The sequence below is a fragment of the Martes martes genome (genome assembly GCF_963455335.1).
Source record: "Martes martes genome assembly, chromosome: 5".
Classification (NCBI taxonomy): domain Eukaryota; kingdom Metazoa; phylum Chordata; class Mammalia; order Carnivora; family Mustelidae; genus Martes; species Martes martes.
Genome location: NC_137892.1, coordinates 157700964 through 157726335, shown reverse-complemented (window position 1 = coordinate 157726335; position 25372 = coordinate 157700964). Strand labels below are relative to the sequence as shown.

Below are 25372 nucleotides of genomic sequence, written 5' to 3'. Positions count from 1 at the left end.
CTGTTTCTAAGCATGTTCAAAGAATGGCTAGGTAGCTAATTTCTGGGTAGTTCTGATGTTATTCTTCACTTATTATAACATAAATACATATAATACAATATATAAATAAATATATTGGGCCAGCTTATAAGATAGATAGAATTTCCCCAGGCTCAGAAATGATTCTGAGAAACCGGTTTTTACCCAGAAAATTATGACTCATTTTCTGGCTCTTTTTTCTGACATTTTAGTTTAAGATGAAATGTTGTTACCTTTGGTTTCTTAATTTTAAGCATTCTCTGGAGTAATTCTATATAATTTTTTTTTAATAGGGACAATTTATTGGCGGATTGTTTGCAGGGTTGTTTTGTGGTGACATGCACGCTGTGTGCATTCATCAGCCTCGTATGGCTGCGAGAGCAGATCGTCCACGGGGGAGCTCCGATTTGGTTGGAGCATGCTGCTCCGCCCTTCAATGCAGCTGGGCACCACCAAAATGAGGTAACCCCCTCCGTCCCTGAACCGGTTCTGTTTGTGTAGGATATTGTGTAGAATTGCTGTCATTCTCTTGCGCCTCCTTGCAAAGCAGGATAGTGAAAGGTTTGGGAGAAGATTAAGGGAGATGCAAAAAAATCAGAAGAAGGCACTTCTACTTTGCTTCTTAATTTTGGAGCGAGATTGGGAGCAGTGTTAAGGGGTGTACTGAAGTGCTCTTTCAGCCCCTTTGCCGGATTGACTGCTTCGTGCCGGCCTGTAAGTGAACATACAGACTCCCCGGGGATGATACCCACATGCTGCGGGCCGCTGAGGAGGTGCCCTGCTTTCTGGGCTCATCAGTTTCTTCTTACGTAAAATGCCTTGTGTTTGCTGCTCCCAGTAGCAACGGTACTAAAAGTAGAGTCATTGGAACACTGTTACACAATCTGGTGCAGTTTCACTTTTTCTTTATGAGAGATGCATGCTTAATGTTAGATGCAGGAGCATTTGCTAGATGTGTTAAGAGAAAGAGGATTAGATAAATGACTTTTAGTGTCTTGCTTGCTGAGAAATTATTGGGCTGAAAATGTTAAGATTTAGCTATGTACAAAAACTGTGCTTTGTAAAATTTTATTACAAAAAAATGACTCTAAGATACTCAAGATGATAATTAACAACTTAATTTTTCATTTAAGGACCTTTTGCTGTGTCAGTGTGTAGTTGGATTTCCATCAGATTCTGCCATACTTTTTTCTTTACAGGGTTGAGTGTAACTTCTTAGCAAATCACACATACAAGAAATGAGACTAGAAAGAAAAGACACTTCTTACCTAGTATTGATATTTTTATCATTGTATCTCATATTTTGAAGCATTAATGCATATTTTGAAATTTAATGTTGCTCTTTTAGAATCTTCATTGACTCCAGGGCATTCAGTGTTTTCCTTAACTATGTCTTTGCATTAGGTGGGTAGCCAAACTCCGTAAAAGCCAGAGGAACTGACAAAGTCCATATGGACAGGTTTACCTACTAAGCAGGAATTAGAAATTGTTTCCTTAAGTGTTTAACTGATAACAGAGAATTAAGTTATAGATCTGTATGGGTATAAACAAATAGGTATGTAGGTAAATACGTCTTCATCCCTGAGGCAGTTGGTAAAGGCAGGAGATGCCTTATAAAGAAGGATTATGGCCCAGAGTTGGTCATGGGGTTTGAGTCTCATCATGAGCTGGCCCCCATCCCTGTGGCCCCTGCCCTCCAATGTGGCACATGTGCTAGAGTCTGAGTTCTGTTTCCCCAGAGTTAAAGGATGGAGACTGAATCGTACCAAAGACACAAAGAAACAGAGAAGCCCAGAATGATCAAATAAGGTCACCATCAAGTGAGATGATGGCTGAGGAGCCAGAGGTCATCCTAAGAAAGGCTGTCCAGGTCCAGGTTCCCCTAGAGCTTCCTGGGGTTCCCCTGATAGCCTTGATGAAGACTGTGTTGAAGACCTTGAGACCATTCCATGACGGAATCCTCCCAACCCTGGAGGCATAGGTTGCAGCTGGGCCCAGGGATGTCCTCAGACCTTTATAGGAGCTTGCTGTACAGTGGCTGAGACCTAGTGTTCACGTAGAGGAGCAGATTGTGGAGATGCTGGTGCAGAAGTAATTCTGGGTTGTCTTGCCTGAGCAGAGACGTCAGCCTGGGGTCAGAATCACCAGCTGAATCTCATTGCTCCCTTCTTGCTCAACCTACTTTTGGTGAAAAGTAACCAAAGTTCTCTTTGTTGCAAGATCCAACTGCGGTCATGGGAAATCTGAACCTTGGGTTTCTTTGAGTTTGTCCTTGACTAGTTGTAATAAGATTAAGTCAGAACTTCTATCTGGACCTCTTTTTGGCTGAGGCAGCTCTAGTTCCAGAAGCTGAACTCCAGAAGGAGTTCCTCTGCACTGTTGTTAAGACAGGCAGCCTGCTGCTTGTTTTTACTCTGTTGAATGCCTTCTTTTTTGCACGGTGTGACATGTTTTAATGTATTGTTTTTATGTATCCAGAGAGGTAGTGGCTCTAACTTTCTGAATTCTTGATTCTTGCTCTGCTGGCATGAGTAGAAACTTCTGTAACTCTACCAGTAACTGGTTTGGGATGTGCCTGAAGTGTTAAAGTTAGCCAGATTTGTTGACCCATTTTCTGTAATACTTTGTAAAATCCCTAAATTATACTGAATGAATATATACACTGTGAAGTGAGTTTGTTCTCATATGCCGAGTAGATCCAAAATCAGATACTTGTAGAAAAGATAACTTTGAGAGGGTTTTTTTTTTAAATAGTTTGTGTTTATTTGCTAGTTTTGGTTTTTTAACGAGAAGAGTGTGATTTGGAAATAGAACAGATTTGAGAGAAGTTAGCTACATTTCTGGGCTCTCCTATCATTTTAGGCTCCAGCAGGAGGAAATGGTGCTGAAAATGTTGCCCCCGACCAGCCTGCTAACCCACCAGCTGAGAATGCGGTGGTGGGAGAAAACCCCGATGCCCAGGATGATCAGGCAGAAGAGGAGGAGGAGGACAACGAGGAGGAAGATGACGCGGGTGGGGAGGATGCAGCCGATGCCAACAACGGGGCCCAGGGTAATGGCTGCTGGCCCACGCTTACCCTTCCTGTGACCATGAGTCCATTTACAGCTTTCCTTGAGAAGGACTGGAGATTTCAAAATTTTGTGGGTTTGGAGTTCTATTTCTAACCTGTTTTTACTTTATTTTGCAGATTTGCATTTATGGATATACATATGTGTAAATTTTTTTTCTTGTGAAGCGGGGCACATTCTGTGTTTTGTTTATTTTTTAAAAGATTTTATTTATGTATTCGAGAGAAAGTGAGAGGACGAGAGCAGAGGAGAGTAGGCAGACGGAGAAGGAGAAGTGGACTCCTCGCCGAGCAGGGTGCTGGAGGCAGGGCCCGATCCCAGTACCCTGGGATGGTGCCCTGAGCTGAAGGCAGATGCTTAACTGACTGGGCCACCCAGGCACCCCACATTTTGTATTTTAAAATCCTGCTCTACACAGGACTTTTATAGGGTGGATAGGAAGAAGTTATTTGTAAGTTGTACTGGACTTGAATATTTTTTTTTTAAAGATTTTATTTATTTATTTGGCAGAGAGAGAAATCACAAGTAGACAGAGAGGTAGGCAAAGAGAGAGGAAGGGATGCAGGCTCCCCGCTGAGCAGAGAGCCCGACGCGGGGCTCGATCCCAGGACCCCGAGATCATGACCCGAGCTGGAGGCAGAGGCTTAATCCACTGAGCCACCCAGGCGCCCCTGGACTTGAATATTTTTAAAGGAATTTGATACAGATTTCTTTATTCCTTTTCGTTTCTCTTGAAAAGCACAACTTTTAATATCAGAGAATTCTTGAAGTGTACACTGCAGGTCAGATATCATTAAGAAAACCATTTTTTCATTTTCTAGCAGCCTAACTCCAGAATGCAAAAGACAATCCAGGACTGTGCCCGCCAGTTAGCTGGCAGTAGCTCACCACCTCTGCTTGTCTCCTCCCGCCCCAGACTTTTCCTCTCCAGCACTGCCCTGTCTCCATCCACTGGAGATTGCTGGTGGCTGAGTGTCTCCTGGGTGCCAGGCACTCAGACTGGTTCCTGCCTTCATGGAGCTCCTGGTCTAGTGAGGAAGCAGGAGTGCCCAAGTGCACAAACACTTCGTTACACATTGTGATAAATGTGCAGGTTGCTGTGAGGATGCTCTTGGGAGAGTCTGTTTTAAACAAGATTCTCCAGGTAGCTCAGAGTAGGTGATACTTGAGGTGAGCCTGAAGGATCAGAACAAGAAGTGTGCTGGGAGCAAGGGCCCTTTGTAAGGAGCAGAGAATCTATGATCAGACGCTCCAAGAAGGCAGCCTGCTGCCACTGGTGCGGCCATCCTTTCCTTCTCTTCGTCTAATGCAGTAGCTCCTGAGTGCGTAGCTTCTGTCTTCCACTTGTGCTCCACATAGTGCTCCCAGTGCTCTCCGCCTTTAAAATGCGATCGTGGTTTTTATGTTACACTCAAGAAGGAAACAAAATCCAGGTTTAACCTCCACCCCTGCTACCACCCGTGATCTGATCCCTGTCTGCCTTTTGTACTGCATCTTCTACCTTTCCCTCCCCACCCCCAGAGAATTCTTGTTCCTTGGCTTCCTTGTTTTTCTTAAAATTGCCAGATTCGTTCCTGACTCAGAGCAGTTAAGTTCCCGCTTTCACATAACCCTATTTATTTCCTTTCTGGCACTTAACCACAATCTAGAATCACGTTATGTGTGTTGTATTTATGTATTTGGGTTCTTATTACCTAACAAGCAAAGAATGTAGTTCAGCTTCTCATCAGCAGCTTACAAAACACCAAATTAAAAGCATATGTTTTATTACTTATGGTTCCGGTTCCATCAGTAATCTTGCAACTACAATTCTATTTCCAGATGACATGAACTGGAATGCTTTGGAGTGGGACCGAGCTGCAGAAGAGCTTACATGGGAAAGAGTAAGATTCTTTCTATCATGCATTCTGGTGTTTTAACCTTAAACTATGTGTTGAAGTTGGGCACGTCTAGATGCCTACACTAGTTTCATAGCTACATTCAATGGAAGCTGTAGTAGAACTTTAATTTCTAGAGAAAAGTAATGTGTTGTTTGTGGTGAAAATATTAAAAATATTATAATGTTGACTATTTTTCTATTTTCTGGCCTTTAATACAAACAAATTGTGGACTTCTGTAAAATGAAGTAACAGTTTAAATTGAAATATTCCGATAGTGCAGTTGATATACCATGACATCTTGGCTGGCTCCTTATCCAGTGTAAAAATTAAACCCATAATAGAACTGTTTTTACTTTATAATCATATGATTTGGAGTAAAAGGTGGCCCAAGTATAAAACTCTAATAAGCAAGTTTTTTACTCTCTGAAAATGATATGCTGTATTGGAAATAGTGGGTAAGGATTATGTTTAAATATAATTAAAAGTGAGCCTTTTTTCTAAATAGAATGAAAAATCCTGTTGCATCTTGAACTTTTGCATATTGTTATTTATTTCAGATGCTAGGACTTGATGGATCGCTAGTTTTTCTAGTAAGTAAAGCTAATATTTTTTAATAGAGTTGTGACTTACTTATCTTAATGACTTAGCGATTTCAAATTTGTAGTATGTCCACACTTTTTATACTAAAGGTCAGCATACCCTTTGATTTTTGATTACTGAAGAAAGTCTGTTTTGTGTATTGAAAATACTGGCAAAGAACAAATGTAATAGTATTTAAAAAGGTCATTATTAAGTACTTGATTTTTTAAAAAGAAAATGAAATGCAGATTTAATAGTAGTTAAGAACTTGATCTTCTTTTAACCTTGCAGTGTTTAATGCTTTGCAGTGCTCACAGTGAGACCCAGTTTCATGTCAGGTTTCTACTGTTAACCAAACCTCACTTATCTTTACCTTATTAGCAAAGAGTACAAACTCAAAGGGGAAGAATAATTCTGTAAAGAACCTGTTCTTTAGGAGAAGCGATGCCGTTTCCAGGTTCTGTATTATAAAATCACTTGGGATTTTTAAGTGGCTTTGGGTGTCACGATAACTTAGCTACTGGTTGAAGAACCCCCGCTGACTGAAACAGTAACATAAGATAGCAGTCATCTTTGAGGTGATAATACACTGGGGGTGGTGGTGGTGGAGGAAAGGCCGACTGAGAATGAGTATTCTAAGACCTCTACTAAAAATACCAGGGTGCCATAGGCAGAAAAGGGACCAAGGAAGAGAAGTGACCTTGCAGAAGCCGTGAGAACAAAATGGACACTGGAAAGAAGCACTGTGTGGTTTATATTGATGTGAAGTTCTAGAATTAATGCAATTTTCAAATTTTCCTCCATTTAGAATTTTTTTTTCCCCTCCATTTGGAATTTTTCAGCGTCATTTGATTTAAATGAAATCTGGCTGTTATTTCTGAGAATCTGTGTAGTTTGTAGTGGCATACTAATTTCTGAAGAGGAAGTGTTTATGGATTGATTTTTTTTCTTGCATGTAACATTATGAACTTGAATTTTACTAGGGTTAGTTTTATGAGCTATCTAATGAAAAATGAGAAGCTGCATGTAATGAAGTCACAACATTATTGAGTGAAGATTTCAGTCTTAACTAAGTGGAGTAGTCCAGTTAGACATGGAAGAAGAATTGAATATGTTTTATTAATGCTCTTTTCCTTTAGGAACATGTCTTCTGGGTGGTGTCTCTAAACACATTGTTCATTCTTGTTTTTGGTAAGTGGTGTTTATGATGCTGTTATTTATGGTAGTATGATAGAAGTTCAGTTTTCAAGGAGCCTTGTTACAGGTTTTGTTTTTGTTCTTAAACACTGGAATATGTGAAATGGTTGCAGATAGTCATCCTGTATAGGAAGGCCCCAGGTACACAGATACATTTCTTTCCCAAGCAACATTGACTAGTTAGCTACCATCTCTGCTTCTTTTGGGAATCTCCATCTCTTTTTATAGAAATTGACTTTAGGGGTGTCTGAGTGGCTTAGTTGGTTGAGCATCTGCCTTCGGCTCAGCTCATGATTCCGGGATCTTAGGACAGAGCCCCTGCCTGGGGGTTTCCCTGATCAGTGGGAAGTCTGCTTCTCCCTCTCCCTCTGCCACTCCCCCTGCTTGTGCGCGCCCTCTCTCTCTCTCTCTCTCTCTCTGTCTCTCTCAAATAAGTAAAATCTAAAAAAAAAAAAAAAGTTAGACTGACTTGAGATTATGCAGCATCCTTTCCCTGGAACTAATTTTGTGCTGATTATCTGTGTGCTTTTCCCTTTGGCAGAAGATCTTGTTTCTCCTCTCAGAATCTTGACCAAGGCTTTACCAGAGACCCTGTCCTGGGAGCTGTCACTAGGGATAGATAAAAGCTTGAGGAGAGAGTGAACCATTCCAAAGTGTGAAATCCCTGTAGAACCAAATTCTAGTAAATTCAAAGTCACTTCCAAACACTTTTCCCAATTGTGGCTGTGAGGATTCTTGTGACCACACAGGAATCCCTGATGTTGGGACTAATCAGGGAAAGGAAGAGAGGGGTGGCAGGTTTTTCCGCTTTGAGAAAGATAAAAGAAACTGAATCAAGCAAAACAATGCCTTAGCATTCAATTCCTGCATCTCTCAAGGGAAAGAAAGTGGAAGTGATAGAATCAGGCTCTTGTTAGATTGCACTATGAATTGTGTCTCTTAGAGACACCTCAGGCTACAGATAGCTCTGTAGGAATGAACTTTGATAAATTCCTTTTTTATGCATATGAGTTAACCCTCATTCCTGCGGAGGAAGAGAAGTAAACATTTTCCAAGGTTTTTCCCCTGGATTCCAAGTTAATTGCTTTGGGTTGGGGACCACATTGTGCCTTAAAAAGCAGTTGTTTTCAACCGGAAGCCATGTAGTTTAAAAAAAACCTGAATTATGTAAATGAGAATAAGACAAAAAATTAATTTCTGAATATTGCCTATAAAAGAACAAAATAAATTTACAGGTATCTTGTTTAAACAAAATTATCTTGAAAAAGTTCCATTGATTCTTAATTTTTAGTAGCTATTTAAGATGGTACAAGTTAATAGGAAACTCTTTCCTTTTGCATAGGGGGTGGAAACAAAAATGCAGATTATTCTGCCTACTTTTTCATTATGTAAAATAATTGATTAATATAGAGTATGAATCTGTTTTTGATTCTTGACCAAATTTTGAGAGGAAAAAATGATCTATAGATTTAGTCTATGTTCTTGAAAGAAAAGCTTAATGCTAAATTAATGTTTGGAGGAAAAAGTCACCTTTAACATGTGAATTGTAGTGGGGCACCTGGCTGTCTCAGTCAGAGGAGCGTGCGACTGTTGATCTTGGGTTTATGAGTTCAAGCCCCACGTTGGGTGTAGAGATTATTAAAAAAAAAAAAAACTTTAAAAAAAAAAAGGAAAAAACCCCACATGAATTACAGGAAAGATAACTAACATTTATGTAAAACACATCACATCTTAAGTGAATTTTTTCCTAATCCAACCTCCTAAGCTTATATACTATGAAGAAATAATCTTTGTAAATCTGTATTATACTTAGGATCTTTTGAAATGAACCAAGTTGTTTTCCTCTTTTTAGGAGTATATTTTCCCTTAAAGGTGAATGGTCATTGGGATTAAGCACACTCCTGTTTCTTTCCTACTTGGGTTGCTGTGTTGGAATTTTCCACTTGCATTTTTGGAGTCTTGTGGTCATGTACTTTGCAGAATTATAAACTTAAAATATGGGTATCTCCTAATAGAAGGGAATGTTACTGAGAAAGTGACCTTAATTTCAGGATACTTAATCTGATAGTTGCTGTGTAATGGGATAGAAAATGGATTGTTAAAAATTGGTGCTCAGGTTAATATTTCCCTATGTAAACAGAGTTGGAACTTGAAAATATGCCTTTCCCAGGGGCCAATTTGAGTCATCCTCAGAGTTGGGTGAGACAACAAAATAGGAAAATTCTGCAAATAGTTCTTTCTTACTCGTTAAGAAATTCTTGTGCTTTATAATACACATAATATATTAATAAAATGTGCGTATGATTTATAAATTTCGATATGTTGGGAATACTTGTTCAGAAAAATTTGTACCCATGGAATACTTGATTAAAAAGGTTTGGTGGCCGGATCCCTATGGATTCACTCTGACTTTTGTCTTAATGATTGAGTCCCCCTCCCTGCTTTCCTTATAATCTATGCTGTTCAATTAATTTTGCCATAAAGAAAATACAATTTTATTTTTAAAAAGTAAACTTTTATTAACATGACACAAAGACTTGAAGAAAAGAGACTATAAAAATTTTTACTATGAAAATGTTAAGGGGGCGCCTGTGTGGCTCAGTGGGTTAAAGCCTCTGCTTTCGGCTCAGGTCGTGATCCCAGGGTCCTGGGATCGAGCCCCGCATTGGGCTCTCTGCTCAGCGGGGAGCCTGTTTCCCTTCCTCTCTCTCTGCCTGCCTCTCTGCCTACTTGTGATCTCTTGTCTGTCAAATAAATAAATAAAATGTTAAAAAAAAAAAAAGAAAATGTGAAGGATATTTTTTCATTTAACCACAGTAGTATTATTACACCATACTAAATTAGCAGAATTTAGTGTTTCCTAACAACCCTTCATATTAAAAATTTCTAGATGATCTTAAATGTCATTTTACAGTTGGTTTGTTTGAATGAGGATCCAGATCTGCACGTTACTTTTGGTTAAGTTTAAGTTCCTTTTGATCTAGAATAGTCTTCTCTTTGCTCCCCTCATCTACTCCTACCCTATTTTGCCATTGATTTGTTGAAGAGACAAGTCAGCTGTCTGTCTTGCATTCTACATTTGTCTGAATTGCTTCCTGTACGATGTCCACTACCTCGCTCTTTTGTCTCCATATTTCCTTTAAACTGGAGGGTCTAAGTAACATCTTAGTTACCCTGAGCCTGTTTGTTCAGAAGAAGCGAGACAGGTATGCAGTCCTTTCCCCCAGTTACCAGTTTTCAGGGTAAACAATTGATGTGCTATTTCCAGGGGTGAGGAAAGTGTTATTCCTTATGTTTTCTTTTTTCCCTTTGTGTTTTTTGTTTTTGGCTTTCCCCTTTTTGAGAATTATGAATTCATGGATTTTTTTTTTAAGATTTTATTTATTTATTTGACTAACAGATCACAAGTAGGCAGAGAGAGAAGCAGGCTCCCCGGCAAGCAGAGAGCCCAATGCGGGGCTCGATCCCAGGACCCTGAGATCATGACCTGAGCCGATGGCAGAGGCTTAACCCACTGAGCCATCCAGACGCCCCGAACTCATGGATTTTTAAATCATTCTGTATGTTTCCATCAGTTTTGGTCATTCTTTGAGGCTCATATCATTCTTTCCTTGGCCAGTAAGACCCTCTTCATGATGGTTCTGGTCCTTTTGTCATGAACGTATTAGACCTTGATATCTTTGTTCTCTGGTTATAGAGAATGTCCGAAGCAGTGCATTTTTGGCCCTAGTTCTGGAATCTTCCGTTTCTCCAAAAAGCCCTGGTTTCTTTTACTGTGAATCGGTACTAGGAGTGTTCATTGTTTTGATTTAAGTTTTCATTTAATTTTTCTCCCCCTTTTAGCATTTTGCCCTTACCACATTGGTCATTTCTCCCTTGTTGGTTTGGGATTTGAAGAACACGTGAGTATACTACTTTTACAAACTTACTTTCATTACTTGCCCTCAAACTTGATATTTGTTGAGTAAATGATAATGTTGTAAAGAGTTACATCATCTCTCAGTTTGCCTTATGCAAAGCAATAGTTACTCAACACGAGCTCATTCTTTTTTTTCAAACTAACAGTCACTCAAGACATAGTAGGTCATGTTGCCAGCTAAGAAAAATGTGTTCTGAATCCTATGGTGCACTGCCTTCCTGTTGGGCAGGCCAAAGGCATGCTACTGGCAAGTTTTCTTATAGGCTGATTTTTGACCCATTCCATTAACTTGCTCCCTTTTCCCCCTTTTCCTCAGCTTTCCCATAGTGATTTAGAAAAGTAATAGTATATCAGTCAAGTTAAAAAAAAAAAAGGGTTGGTCTGTTTTGGAATGATGGGCTACAGTGTTTTCTAAAGAATTTAATTTTGACATTTTGTTCTTGTTTTTAGATAGATAAATATTTGAATGGTCAAACCTACAACTGTTTTACAGGGGCTCCAGAAAGAACTAGTCTTTTAAGGAGATCTGACATTTCTGGAATGTTCTGTTCAGTTTGTGTATGTGAATCCCGAAAGATCACATTCTGAAGTGTTCTGAAAGAGCAAAGAGATGTGTTCCAGTATTTAATGTAGCTCTCAGTTTTCACTGAACACAAGAACTTGGAAAGTTCAGATACATGCTTTGATAAATTTGAATTTCCAAACTATCAGCCCTTGCTGTCAGAAATTTAGGAACCTAAAAGATTCGTCACTGTCCAAATTTCTACTTTCTGTACTTGGAGAACAAGGGAAACGTAAAGTCATTCCTGGGGTAGGAGGTGAGGAGGCTGAGACTTACCTGGCAGATGGGCTGCTTGGACGGTGTGCTGCTGCTTTCATTGCTCAGCCTGCAGTCCCCCGCAGGATGGAGTAGGTGCAGACTAGTGTAGTGCAGCTTTTGTTTTTGTAAAATTTAAATCACTCTATTTTGCCTGCTTGAGTAGATCGCTAGCAGTGGGAGAATCTGGTTTGCAGAGATGTCGTTCAAAGGGACTTCATAGTTGTCTAGTTGTAAGTTGCTGGGGCAGTTCACTTTGAGCCTGCTCGGATCGCTTAATACATTGTTAAGCTGGGAGGGAGGCCGTATGGTAAAATTAAATTTTATTTATTTTTATTTCTAGGTCCAGGCATCTCATTTTGAAGGTCTAATCACAACCATTGTTGGGTATATACTTTTAGCAATAACACTGATAATTTGCCATGTATCCTTTAATGAACTAATAACATGGATGTTTGGTGGTATTATTATTCACACCAAAGAGTTGTTCCTGTTAGGGACAAAACTGTTTCTCTTCTGTCCTCTCAGTAAAAGTTGTAGCTATTTGTAGCGAGGATGAGGGCAGATGAAGTATGAAATTAATTCTGTCAAATAATACGTGTTGCCTAAATAAGTACCTGTTTCTTTGTACCTTTAAATCCTTGATTTTTTTCCTTGACTAGATGCTATAGGGCTTGGCAACTCTTGTTAAATTTCATAGGTCTCGTCGTTTGCTGGGAGTCTGCTATATTGTTGTTAAGGTAATTCCTGTTAGAAGTTAAAACTGGAAATGATTTCTCCCCATTTGGATGGTATTTGATGGTTTTTGTTTTTACTTAAGGTTTCTTTGTTAGTGGTGGTAGAGATTGGAGTGTTCCCTCTCATTTGTGGCTGGTGGCTGGATATCTGTTCCCTGGTAAGTTTATTATTCATTAAGATATAGTCAATGTAAAGGTGTCGAAAAGGGAGGTCTTTAGAATGAATTTCTTTTAAAGGAAACTCTGTGTGATAATAATTTGCTTTGTTTCCGCCCTGAGAATGGATCATTGTGAAGTCTTAATGTTACTAATTTTTGAGTACCTGATATTTTTTTTGAGGCTTTGTGAAAATTTTTGATGTTAGAATATTTTGACTAGATGTTTTCTAATAACCAGTGAAAAATTTCTTACTCTTTTTACTCTTCTAAATTTTACAGTAATTTCAAAACATTATGCACATAAGGAGAACAATCTGATAAGAGCAGTCTTTGTAATAATAAGTAAATTCAACTCTAACCATTTCTTTTAACTAAGATGATCAGTCCTGATGATAAGTTTTAGTTGCTGTCAGTGGTAATCAGGTTTTGACTTTTCAAAAATATTTTGTACGTAGAAAAGCTGCCTTTGGTTCTGAGATAACATTTTCACCTGTACCTTACTATTAAAACTTGTCGGGGTAGGGGGTGACTGGATGGCACTGTCTTTTAAGCATCTGACTCTTGGTTTTGGCTCAGGTCCAGATCTCAGGGTCTAGAGATCGAACCCAGTGTGGGGCTCCATGCTCAGTGAGGAGACCGCTTCAAGATTCTCTCTCTCACTTTGTCCTTCCCTCCTGTGCTCTCTCTTTCTCTGTCTTTAAAAGAAAAAGAAAAAATTGTCGTGAATTCAGACATGTAACCGTGGAAAGAAGATTTTTTTTTTTTCTAAGATATATTTATTAGAGGGCACACAGCAGGGAGGGGCTGAAGGAGAGGGAGAGAGAAACCCAAGCAGACTTGGTGACAAGTGCAGAGTGCAACATGGAGCCCAATGTGGGCTTGATCTGATGACCCTGAGATCAGACTTGAGCCAAAACCAAGAGTCAGATGCTCCACCAACTGTGAAAGAAGTTAGTGTTAACCAAAAATGGTTCTTCACAGTAGCAGGAGTATTAAAGTTCTTATTCACCAATTGATTCATCAGTCTTCTAATAGTTAAAATGTTAAAGTGTCATAATTACACATCTTTGACATAGTATCCAGCCTTACTTATATTTCTTTGACACCATGAAATGGCATTAAAAGAACTGGAGTCCTAGAACATTGTAACCCACGCACATGGTGATTTATTCACTTCCTGGAAGATGGAGATGTTAATTTGCAAATGTGAGCGGTACAAATCTCTCTCACCTGTTCTGTCTTGATTTAGGAAATGTTTGATGCTACTCTGAAAGATCGAGAACTGAGCTTTCAGTCAGCTCCAGGTACTACCATGTTTCTGCATTGGCTAGTGGGAATGGTGTACGTGTTCTACTTTGCCTCCTTCATCCTGTTGCTGAGAGAGGTAAGCTCTGCAGGGAAATGCCAGCCCTGTAAATTGATGGAAAGGACTTTTGTTTTAACTGCAAGCCATCCATCAAAGGCTAATGGTGATTTCCTGACTCATTTTCTCTGTTATTTTAGTCTAAGATATAGATAATTTGATAGATGAGTCTGGCTTTTTAAGATTTTATTTATTTGTTTGACAGAGAGAGACAGTGAGAGAGGGAACACAAGCAGGGGGAGTGGGAGAGGGAGAAGCAGGCTTCCCACCGAGCAGGAAGCCCGATGTCGGACTCGATCCTAGGACTCTGGGGTCATGACTCGAGCTGAAGGCAGACACTTAATGACTAAGCCACCCAGGCGCCCTGAGTTTGGCTTTATTTCTTTAAATTCTTTTTAGTTATTTGTCTCAAAAATGGACAAGTTTTAATATTTCTGTATGTAATTAGTTTTGAGTTTGAAAGATGAGTAGATTGAGGGAAAAAACTAAAAGTACTTGCTTTACTTGATAGGTATTGTGACGATCCTCTCATACAAGTTCTTGGAATTTTATGTGATGTGAGTCTGTCTTGGACTCCATTTAAGGAAATATAGTACTGGAAATACCCAAAGTGGGGAATATGGTTTTGCAGGATCAAAATGCAAAATACGTAGTCAAACACCTTAAGCATGGAGTTACAGTGAGGCCTTTATGATTCCAGTTCGCTTGCCTGATGGGTACCGGTTCTCATCCTGTTTTTAGAATATAGTCCTTACTGAGGCGCCTGGGTGGCTCAGTGGGTTAAAGCCTCGGCCTTTGGCTCAGGTCATGATCTCAGGGTCCTGGGATCGAGATCCGGGTTTGGCTCTCTGCTCAGCAGGGAGCCTGCTTCTTCCCCCACCCCTCTCTCTCTGCCTGCCTCTCTGCCTATTTGTGATCTCTATCAAATAAATAAATAAAATCTTAAAAAAAAAAAAAAACAAAGAAAGAAAAGAATATAGTCCTTACTGATTTGAAGAGAGTAAAATGAAAAAAACAGGGTCAGTATTTGATTAGTATACATCTCATGCTCAGTCATTCTGATGCAGTGGGAAGTATAAAAATGAGTAATTTTGACAAGTGTACTTGCTCCTGTGCATTATTTCCTCAGATACTACTCCATGTTCACTCTGGGCCAGACGGTATGCTGATGTAATAGTAAGAAACAAAGACAGGAGGCGTCTGGGTGGCTTAGTCGTTAGGTTTATGCCTTTGGCTCAGGTCATGATCCCGGTGTCCTGGGATTGAGCCCCCTATCTGGCTCCAGGGAGCCTGCTTATCCCTCTACAGCGCTCCTGTGCTTGTGTTCCCTCTCTCACTCTCTCTCTCTAATATAAATAAATAAAACCTTTAAAAAAAAAAAAAAAGAAAAAAAAAGACAGGATCCCCATTCTTTTTGATTGTATATCCTGGGAAGGAATACAGCCATCAGACAAGTCAAACCTGTTCCTTTGAGAGTGGTGGTGGAGAAGTACAGGGGGAGAATGAGCAGGAGTGCCAGAGGAGGCCGATTAATCCAGTGTGAGTGGAATACAAAAGCACCAAGGTTTAGTGCTATTCTTGGTGTGCTTTTTCCTTTGAGATACTGAGGAGTTAAGGAGTGGGCTGGGGTCAGAATGTTTTCCTGAATTATATAGTGTAAGTTCAGTAGAGTCTATTTGTAGGTAAAACTTGTATTCTTTCTTTGAAACAAGCATTTGAGACTAAATCTTTTCCGAATTATAATTATATACAGTCTCTGAAATACACTGTTAAGTGATGAAGTGTTTTTACATCGAAGTTTTTCATCTCCTTGGCGTGGTGGTTTTTTGTTGGTACAGAATCCTAGGATTGGAGATCTGGATGGAACCACAGAGGTCATACACTCCCTCACTTGGAAGATGGGGAAATACAGTTGGGGCAGTTGAGAGGCGTACATGGGGTAACTCAGAGGATTTGGGCCACTCAGGACTGATACCCAGACTCTTCCATTGCCCCGTCACCCACAGCCTCTTGGGTTGATGATTTCCATTGAGAAAGGGAAAAAAGATGTAGACAGTAGAATGAAATGCTGAGAAGCTTTAGGGTTTCTTAATTAACAAGATACCTCCTCTCGGGAGTGTAAGACTGGAATCAGATCTTCTATTTAGAACATTTATAAATTGCAGTGTAATTCTTTTTTTACCAGACGATGCAGTATAATGACAGTGTTTTTTAAAAAAATACTTAATTTTCACCTCAGAGACTTAGATTTCTTGACAAATTGCACTTACTTAATTTTTTTCATTGAATTATTAAAAGCATCAAAGGACATCAAACACAAGATGGTTTCCGTACATGTTCTGATTTAGGAACTTGTTTTCATAGGAAAACCATGTGAATTTTCTGGGGCTCATTTTACGAAGAAGCTAAAATTTTAAGAATCTATTTTTATGTTAATATTTTAGCTCATATTACAGAGTCTGAAGATATTGGTATTTATAGCATTTAAAATATATTTGCAGGTACTTCGACCTGGTGTCTTGTGGTTTCTAAGGAATTTGAATGATCCAGATTTTAATCCAGTACAAGAAATGATCCATTTGCCCATTTATAGGCATCTCCGAAGATTTATTTTGTCAGTGGTAGGCATACCTTTTTATTGTTTTTTAAGTAAAAGTGTGCCACCCTTTTGTTTTGTTGGGGGCATGTTTTGGTCAGGGACTGGTAAAGTAGATATATTGAATAAATTTATGTTTATCAAAGCTTGTAGAACTTTGTTGTCAAATAGTTGTTTTATTGGTTACTTTGATAAGGTAAATAAAATGTTTACTAAGACAGAAATGTCCTCCAGTTCTTAAGTAGTATAATTGCCAAATTATGGGTTTTAGAATTCCATTTCATTTGCATTGGAGAAGTGGAGATTTGTTAATAGCTTTTACATTAAACTCTTTAACAGAAGTATGTCAAAGCTTATTCCCTGCCTGGAAGAAAAAATTACCTAGTTAAAACTAAGTTTTTCCAAAATAAAATTTAAAAAGTAATCTTATGCCCTTTGGAAAATTTGTAGCTATTAATATGGGTCATGTCTTATAATACTTAGAGGTGATTTAAGTTGCAGACAGTTCTGGTCTTTCATTGTAAGTTTCTGACTCTCTCTTCACATACCATGCAGTGATTATCCTTTGTGGCTCCTCTTGGAGCCCTGGTGTTCTAGAGAGAGAGGAGCAGCCTCCCTAGGAACGCATGCTGTCCGCAGAGTGACCCAGGTTTAGTGTGTGGAGTGAGAACGCTCTGGACCCTGGGTGGGTGTAGACTTGGAGTGTGTGTTGGTTGGGTATGTTCAGAGACTATTTGTCTCTCATGGGAGTGATTTATAGTGCCGACCTGTCTTTTGTCTTACTGCAGATTGTCTTTGGCTCCATTGTCCTTCTGATGCTTTGGCTTCCTATACGTATAATTAAGAGTCTGCTGCCTAATTTTCTTCCATACAATGTCATGCTGTACAGGTGAGTTTTTGAAATTTGGAAGCTTTACTAATTTAGTTCTGTTGACACCCATTCATTTCTTAACAGATACTGGAAATCGTTTGATAGTTGCATTTTGCCATTTTAGATTATATAAGCATTAGTTTAGCATTTACATTTTCCAAAGGAAGACTTACTTTTCTGCAAATGAAGTGCTCATTTGTTCATCATTGAAATGTTGACCATACTTAATGAGAGCACGTTAGCCACAAACATCTTTATATGAAAAGCACATCATATACACTATAGTTGTATATTTAACTATAGATTAAAAATAAGACATAAAGCTTACAGATACAAAATCCTTTTGATTTAAAAGTTTAAGTCCCGTAGAAACCCCTGTTCTACCACTTCTCCTTTATTCCTTTTTTTAGTGACTTGCATTATCCTTTCAGTTACCTGAACAGAAATCTGCCAGGAAATTGGGTTTCTTCCTCAGATTTCTTTTCTTTTTTCAAGATTTTATTTATTTGAGAGACAGAGAACACAAGCAGGGGGAGCAGCAGGGGATCATGATCATGATCTGACTGAAGGCAGATGCTTAACCAACTGAGCACCCAGACACCCCAGTTTCTTCCTCAGATCTATTTCTCATTGGGCTTTAGATCTTTTAAATCTCATTTTTTAAAAAAGATTTATTTATTTTCAAGAGAGAGCAAGCATGCTAGTGCGGGACGGGGTGGAGGGAGAGGGGGAGAGAGAACCTCAAGCATACTCCCTGCTAAGCGTGGAGTCCCACAGGGACTTGTCCCCAAGACCCTGAGATCGTGACCTGAGCTGAAGTCAGAAGTCGGACACTTACCCAACTGTGCCACCCAAGCACCCTGAGTTTCATTTTTAAAGGTCTCTTATCTAATCCAACTTGATATGCCACTTACTTCCTTAGTTTTAAGCCGTCCTTTTTTTCTCCTTTTATAGCCCATCCTTAACACCCTACCTTTTCCTCCATAATCTCCGTGATAATATCTGGGTCATTTAGAGAGAGCTGCAAGCCTTGGCATAATCTCACAATGGCTTTCCAGCATCTGGTCCCAGCATTGTCTAACTTGAATTCTGCTCTCCAGCCATACTCCTTTCCATTAAGTCTCCCTAAAAAACAATAGCTAAAATACTTAGCTATTTCTTGTTTTTCCCTTTCTGTTTGGAGTAACCTTCCCCATGTTTGCCTGGCAAGCTTATGTTATCTTTCCTCAAAATCCAAATTAAGGTTTTATTCTCTTGAGTTTTTCCCTAAAGTATATCATCACTCCCTCCTCATGTACTTGGACCTGGTCATAGAACCAGGGAAGCACAGGTTTTGGCTTTAGGTATTGTTAAGACAGACCCATTTTGGTAGTTACACCTAGAAGTTTAGCAAAGTTTTTGAACTACATAGTGGTTTTTACTCCATTCTTCCATTAAAAACAATTGAGGACCCATGATATGCCTGGTACTTTTCTGTGTACTAGGTATATAACAGTGAACAAAACAGAATCAAGAAAATTCTGTTCTTGCGGAGCTTACGTGATGGGGAGACAGCCATAAAAATAGATAAAAGATAGTGAGGTATATCAGGGGTCGTAAATACTATGGGGAAGAATGACGCAGACAAAGGGAATAGAGAGAATGGTCAGAATGGGGTTATGATTTAGAAGTGATTGATGACCTGAAGAGGGGACAGTTGAGGAAGCTATGAAGGAGGTGATGAGGGAGTGAGCCATGTGGTTTCCTGGAGGTAGAGTGTCCTTTCAGGGGGTTGGGCAAGCGCAGCGACACGGAGGACCGTTGGAGTAGCAGCAGGAAGGGCAGTTTGGCCAGAGTAGGAGGAGGAAAGCATGGTCGTTCGCTGTGAGGTCAGAAAGGTCATGGAAAGTCAGATCCTAGAGAGGCTCATAAGCCGGTGTAAGCACTTTGGCTTTCACTTGAGTGATTTAGGGAGTTCTTGGGAGGGTTGGTATAGAAGAGTGACCTGATGCAGGTTCCCAAGTGTCACCGTGGCTGCTGTGATGAGAAGAGACTGGCTCAGGGTGGCCAGGGCAGGAGCAGGAAGCCAGCTGGGAGGATAGTGCTGTGATCCTGGTGAGAGGTAAGGGTAGTTGAGGTGAAGGAAGTAGCCGTGGGGGTCACGAGAAGTGAGATTTAGGGTAGTCTTGGGGTCCACTCAACAGGACTCTGGCTGTTCGAGTGTGGAGTGAAAACAAGGCAGTCAGGGATCCACGTTTCTGTCCTGAGCACCTGGAAAGATGGAGCTGCCATTTGCTGAGGTGCGGAAGGCTGTGGGGGGGCAGGATTAAAAGAGAAGAGTAGACATTTGCTAATGATCAATTTAAGATGTCTCTTGTCTGTAGGAGACACTGAGTTGGCACTTCGGATATGAAGTTAGGAGTTAGGGAACTTGTCTGAGTGGTACATAGACATTCACAGAAATGCGGTACTTTAAGCCGCAGGAGTTTGTATTTGTCCAGAGAGCATGCGTAGATGAGAGGAGAGAGGACAGAGCCTGGGGCCCTCCGTTGTCTCCAGCCCAGGGAGCTGAAGGGCTGCTAACAGATCTAGAAAGGCATCTAGTGAGAAAGTGTTTTGGGGGGCATGGAGTGACCAACTGAGTGACATGCCGCTTGCTGTACCGCAAGTGAGGTGGGCACCGAGACTGATCACCAGATTTAACAACACCAAGGTCGTTGGTGACCCTTGTGGGGAACAGTTTTGGAGGAGTCGGAGGGGGAAGCTTTGCTGGCTTCAAGGGAGAGTGGGGGAGAGGTGGTAACAGTGGTGAGTTTATAAGGCGATCTTGAAGGTGTTTTGCCCATCTGATGTTTAACATTGATACAGTTATAATGGGAAAATAGATTCACAGTGTAAATTACAACTGTTTGTAATTGTCTTAGTGATGCTCCAGTGAGTGAACTGTCCCTTGAGCTACTTCTGCTTCAGGTGGTCTTGCCAGCGCTGCTCGAACAGGGACACACGCGGCAGTGGCTGAAGGGGCTTGTGCGAGCGTGGACCGTTACCGCTGGATACTTGCTGTAAGTAGGCCGGTGGTAGCCCTTCTGACGAGTGTGTTCCATGCCCCACTCCGGAAATAGTAGTTTTAAGAAGAGACCATTGGTGGTATCTGCAGGTTGTATATGATACTTCTTTTAATTAATTCTCAATTTTTCGTATTTTTCTAATTATTGTCTGTTCTTTTGTGGAGAATGTGTGCATGTTTTTACCCTCTTACAGAGGTTTGGTTCTGGCCCAGGTTCTTTGATTTCATTACACAGGGTGTAAGTAAACATTTTTTTCAGTGCATTAAAAGCAAACCAACTTAATCCTGGTTATTTATTTTACTTTAAGATTTTATTTATTTAAAAGAGAGCGTGAGTGGGGGGCGGCGAAGGAGAAGCAGACTCTCTGCCAAGCAGGGAGTCCAACAGGGGCTCCATCCTAGGGCCCCTGGGATCATGACCTGAGCTAAAGGCAGATGCTTAACTAACTGACCACCCAGGCACCCCATCCCTGATTTTTTTTTCCTGGCAGGAGGTTTCTCGGGCATTCAGTCAACATGTTGCCTTTACTTTTTTCAAGCTTTCTATGTTATATACTTACTTTTAAAGTTGAATCTTTGTAATTTAAATGTTTCTTTCATAAAATTTGTGGCGTTCTGCAGAGACCTTATTGTGAAATGTGCATCTGGTTGTATTGGATTAAGCAGGTGCCCTTCTTTGCCTGCCCCAAACTGCTTCCTCCACCCCTGCATGTTTGCCATGACTGACGGGCGCTCTGGAGGTTGTAGCTGAGCTCGCGCCACAGCGGACACAGTAACTCAGCTGAATTCTGGGGAGTTGTGGACATTAACGTTTAATTAGGAAAGGTTTGCTTTAAAGCAGGTACCAACATTTAGACCAGAATGAGGTATTTAATACTGCTGTGTACAGATACTACTTGTACATTTTCTACCATAAGTAATAATAAGAAGCTAAGTCTCTTTCTGCTGTTTTATTCTGATCAAGTGAGAATGTACTTTTTACACAGGGATCTTCATTCCTATTTATTGGGAGACCAGGAAGAAAATGAGAACAGCGCAAATCAGCAAGTTAACAATAATCAGCATGCTCGAAATAACAACGCTGTTCCCGTGGTGGGCGAAGGCCTGCACGCAGCCCACCAAGCCATACTCCAGCAGGGAGGGCCTGTCGGCTTTCAGCCTTATCGCCGGCCTTTAAATTTTCCACTCAGGGTAGGTACTGTAAGAGTTAAGCAGAAGTGAAGTTTTTTCAAATTCCTTTTGAGAAATTGGTGCTGTTATTAGTGCTGTTAGCATGTAGTCCTCTATATAGACATATCTTACAGTCTCCTGACAAGAACCCCTAGTCCTCCCATTAGCAGGATAATATATGTAAATGTCCCAGAACTTTATCACATTTTGGAGATGGATCATAGGGGTTGAGATTCTGTGTGCTTTTGTTCCCTGTTTGAAAGTAGCAGTGTTGAAGACCCTAGTGAAAATAAGAAATTAACGTTACTGATCTATGTCAGCTATGTGTCAGGAGCTGGAATGGGCATTCCAATGTTTTTCCCATTTACTCTCCATCCCACTACTGCAAGGGAGGAGTCATCTCATGTTTACATCTGATGTAACTGAAGACAAGACTGGTTAACGACACAACTGTCCCCCCAGACTCCCACCAAAACTGTTCCTGACAAGGACCGTGGTGGGGGCTTTTGTGTTGTTAAATTGGAATGTTAGGTCTTGGTCCTCACCTCACTTGTGATATGGTAACTTGTTGCACACTTAGTCAGCCCTTGCTCCACAGAATGCTTTCTCCGAGGCCGTCCAGAAGTCTTTGTGGAGGAGGTGATGCTTTTAAGTTTCTAAAGTTAGGCCAGACAGAGAAGAAAATGGAAAAATGGAAGGGCACTCCAGGCTTGTGCCAAACCAAAAGGCAGGCTGGTAGGTTTGGGAATTAACTGTATCTAGAGGGTGGGGTGTGTGCAGGTGATCGTGAGAGATGGGAGGAGTCCTGGGAGATGAGGCTCTTAGATGGGCAGAAGGTACTTCCTGGCCCAGATCAGAGAGAATTGATAGGAGGTTTTCTCAGTCGGGGAAAGCTGACAGCCTTAAAGGCTCCCCTCAGAGTGTGACTGTAGGTCCTTCTCCATCTCCCCGCTAGAGCTCTGCCCTCTGGGCGGGGGAAGAGGGGGTCTGGTAAGGTAGAAGGCGAGCAGGAGTTGCTCCTTTTCTGCCCATGGCCGCTGCTTTCCTCTTAGTGTACTCCCTTTTCTCTGCACTTCTCAGTACAGGAAGCACCATTTAAACTTAATTAAAAGTGAATACAACTGGTAAGGATGTGGTATGATGATGTGTTAATTACTTTAATGGTGGGAATCCCTTTATAAGGTGCTGTAGTAAATCCTGTTGCACAATTTAAATATAATTTTGTGAGTTATAACTCAATAAAGTAAAAAAAAAAAAAGGAAAAAAAAAGTACTTTTCTAGTAGGATTACACACCAAATAAATACAGTGGAAAATTTCGTGACTCGTTCCCACTGACCCTGTGTCAGGTGCTCTGTGGCCACTTGTGCCAGGGACTGCTGTGTCGGGCAGTGCAGATTCCATCGGCACAGAAAGTTGTAACTGGACAGCATTTTCCTTTCATGAAAACTTGTTTTTGAGAATTTGATTAAAAAGTGAATGTTTTTAGTTTTAATTAATAGGTAAAATTAAAGGTGGTTGTTTTATTTTTATGCATTCTGATTAAAAAATATATTTACTTGTTACTTGCTGATGTATCAGATTATATGACAATAGACACTTATTTTGGCTGAAATTGTAGGTAATTTTACCTAAAATAAAAATTCTCTTTTATGTGAAATGGAAGAAAACCTAGGAATATAGGCAATTTCTTTTTGTTGGGGGAATTGTGCGCTTTTTTGAGGGGTGTCATGAAATACATTGAGCACATAGGAACCATTTATGTAGTCTTGTGTTTTGCCTTGCAGATTTTTTTGTTGATTGTCTTCATGTGTATAACCTTACTGATTGCCAGCCTCATCTGCCTTACTCTACCAGGTACGAGCTAATGATGTGAGATGCTTTGTATCTCTTTCATTGAGTATAAACTTGAAATAGTTTGCCCTTTATTTTTGATTGCATATGGAATATGATCTTTCTAGGGTTCTCCCTCTCCTTGGAATCATTTGTATTGGAACAGAGGGGAGAATAATATCAAGACAAAATTCCTGATTCATTTTTAGAAGTAAAGTATGTGTGGTGACTCGGTTTTTTTGGAGATGGTCTCTCTATAGTATGGGTTTTCAAAAAGTTACCTGTATGGCTTTAATAAGTTTTTCAAGCCAGTCTTTTGATGTTAATTATGTTTGCCCTCATTGTATCTTTCCGGTCCACTCTATGGTGTCACTAGACACTTGATGAAGCCATACTGTTTCCCTTTATCATCTGGTATTCACAAATAATAATCTTTAAGTTTCAGCTAGACACCGTTTCCTTCTCTAACAAGTAAGACACTGTGGGTGAATATAATAGTTTATCATGTTCTGCAAAGGTCACAGGTAAATGGGGTTGAGTCTGAAGCCAGTGATAAAGTCTCAGGAGCAGCTTGTCGCCCCAACCCTCCCAGTTAGTGTATATAGTAAGCGAGAACATTCTGAATCATCCTGATACATGTTAGCTGCTTAAATAATCATTAAGTGGAAGATACTTTTCATCTCTTACAAGCACATAAATGTATACTGAGTTGTTATCTTGATCATAGTGCTATCTCTACACTTCTATAAATTAAATTTGTATTAAATACTTGAGTTTTTCCATGAGGGCTAATAAGGTTAGGAAAGAGCAAGTAGGAAATACAGTTTCAAGTGAGGTTTCTAAAAATAATGAGGATATTCTCTAATCTGTAGGAATTGTGATTTAACTTAAAGTGGTGGCAAAAAATAAGGTTTTTTTACATGTTTCTGAATAAAGATCTTTAGACCTACACTAAGAGCTCACTATTCCTCACAATCACCACTCTTGAGGTGACAAAGTGTGATTAACGGTTAGGTGCAGTGTAGTAAACATATTGCTGAGAAAACTTCGTTTTTGAATTTTGGACTGCTTTTACTTGTGGTTTTTATGTTCCATGTACATGTTTTTATCAGAAATATTAAGAAAAATTTAAAAGAAGAAAACATAGTTTAGTACCTGAATTTGGCAGTGAAAGTGCAAGCCAGTCCCACCATCTAATGGGAAGAACATAGTCATATTTAATCCTAGAAATGTTTGGTGTCATAGTATGCATTTAAGGTAGCAAGGAGGCTGTTTCTCCCCATAGTTTACTTTTCTGATGATATTACTATAAATTAAAACCTTAACCCTGTTCTCTCAAAAACACTTTATTAGAAGTGTGTGAAATTATGTCTATCCAACAGTCTATTCATCTGTCCATCCTTGTGTTTATTTCACGTAACATTTATGTATATTTGTCTGTAAAAATAACTTATCTTCACACCCAAACCCTTTTGTGAGGTTGCAAAGAAGTCTGGTTGCCAGCAGTGCAACTTGTAAGACTTAACTATTGAGCTGGTTTAATTCACTTGGAGGCAGTGTGGTGCAGTTTGGTTCATTGGTCAAGAGCATGAGCTTTGTCACGTAGGCATGAGTTCAGATCCAGCCTTCACCCTCACGTGACCTTGGATAGTGGCTACTTGGGGGATTTGGGGAGGATTAATGGTATGATTTATGGAAAATGCTCAGCATAGCCACTAGCTCCTTTTAGATATTTGAAAATAATAAGTAGTACTGTATTAAGAGGAAATCAATCCGTAGAAAGATACACAAGACGTTCGGGCCTTGCTGGTCTTTCTAGCCTTATGGAGGAGTAACCATGTGAAGAAAGTTACTTTACGAATGGTCTTGCCTGAGGCAGATTTTTATCCGTACATTGTAGAGTTTATTTGTATTAACTCTTTATCTGAAGCAGTTCTTCAGATACTTCTCAAATCTCTTCTAAGTTTTGGCATATTTGGATCTTTTCTCTAAGAAAATTAATGTGATGTTCTTTGATTATTGTGCTTTAAAATATTATTATGCCCACTTATTAAAATAAGCTTAGTTTTCTCTTTTTTTTTAAGATTTTATTATTTATTTGACAGACAGAGATCACAAGTA

At 39.9% G+C, this 25372-nt stretch overlaps 1 protein-coding gene across 1 annotated transcript in view; it reads left to right on the top strand.

Moving 5' to 3' along the window:
* Nucleotides 1-25372, top strand: part of MARCHF6 (membrane associated ring-CH-type finger 6) — an 81838-nt gene that overhangs the window by 41460 nt on the left and 15006 nt on the right. The window contains exons 6-20 of the mRNA XM_080803856.1: nucleotides 312-480; nucleotides 2881-3070; nucleotides 4909-4970; nucleotides 5525-5557; nucleotides 6686-6737; nucleotides 10587-10645; nucleotides 11823-11903; nucleotides 12151-12219; nucleotides 12300-12374; nucleotides 13624-13758; nucleotides 16239-16358; nucleotides 17122-17222; nucleotides 20108-20245; nucleotides 21237-21441; nucleotides 23206-23275. Coding sequence (XP_080659982.1) covers nucleotides 312-480; nucleotides 2881-3070; nucleotides 4909-4970; nucleotides 5525-5557; nucleotides 6686-6737; nucleotides 10587-10645; nucleotides 11823-11903; nucleotides 12151-12219; nucleotides 12300-12374; nucleotides 13624-13758; nucleotides 16239-16358; nucleotides 17122-17222; nucleotides 20108-20245; nucleotides 21237-21441; nucleotides 23206-23275 — 1559 coding nt within the window. The remainder of the gene's footprint in view (nucleotides 1-311; nucleotides 481-2880; nucleotides 3071-4908; nucleotides 4971-5524; nucleotides 5558-6685; nucleotides 6738-10586; nucleotides 10646-11822; nucleotides 11904-12150; nucleotides 12220-12299; nucleotides 12375-13623; nucleotides 13759-16238; nucleotides 16359-17121; nucleotides 17223-20107; nucleotides 20246-21236; nucleotides 21442-23205; nucleotides 23276-25372) is intronic.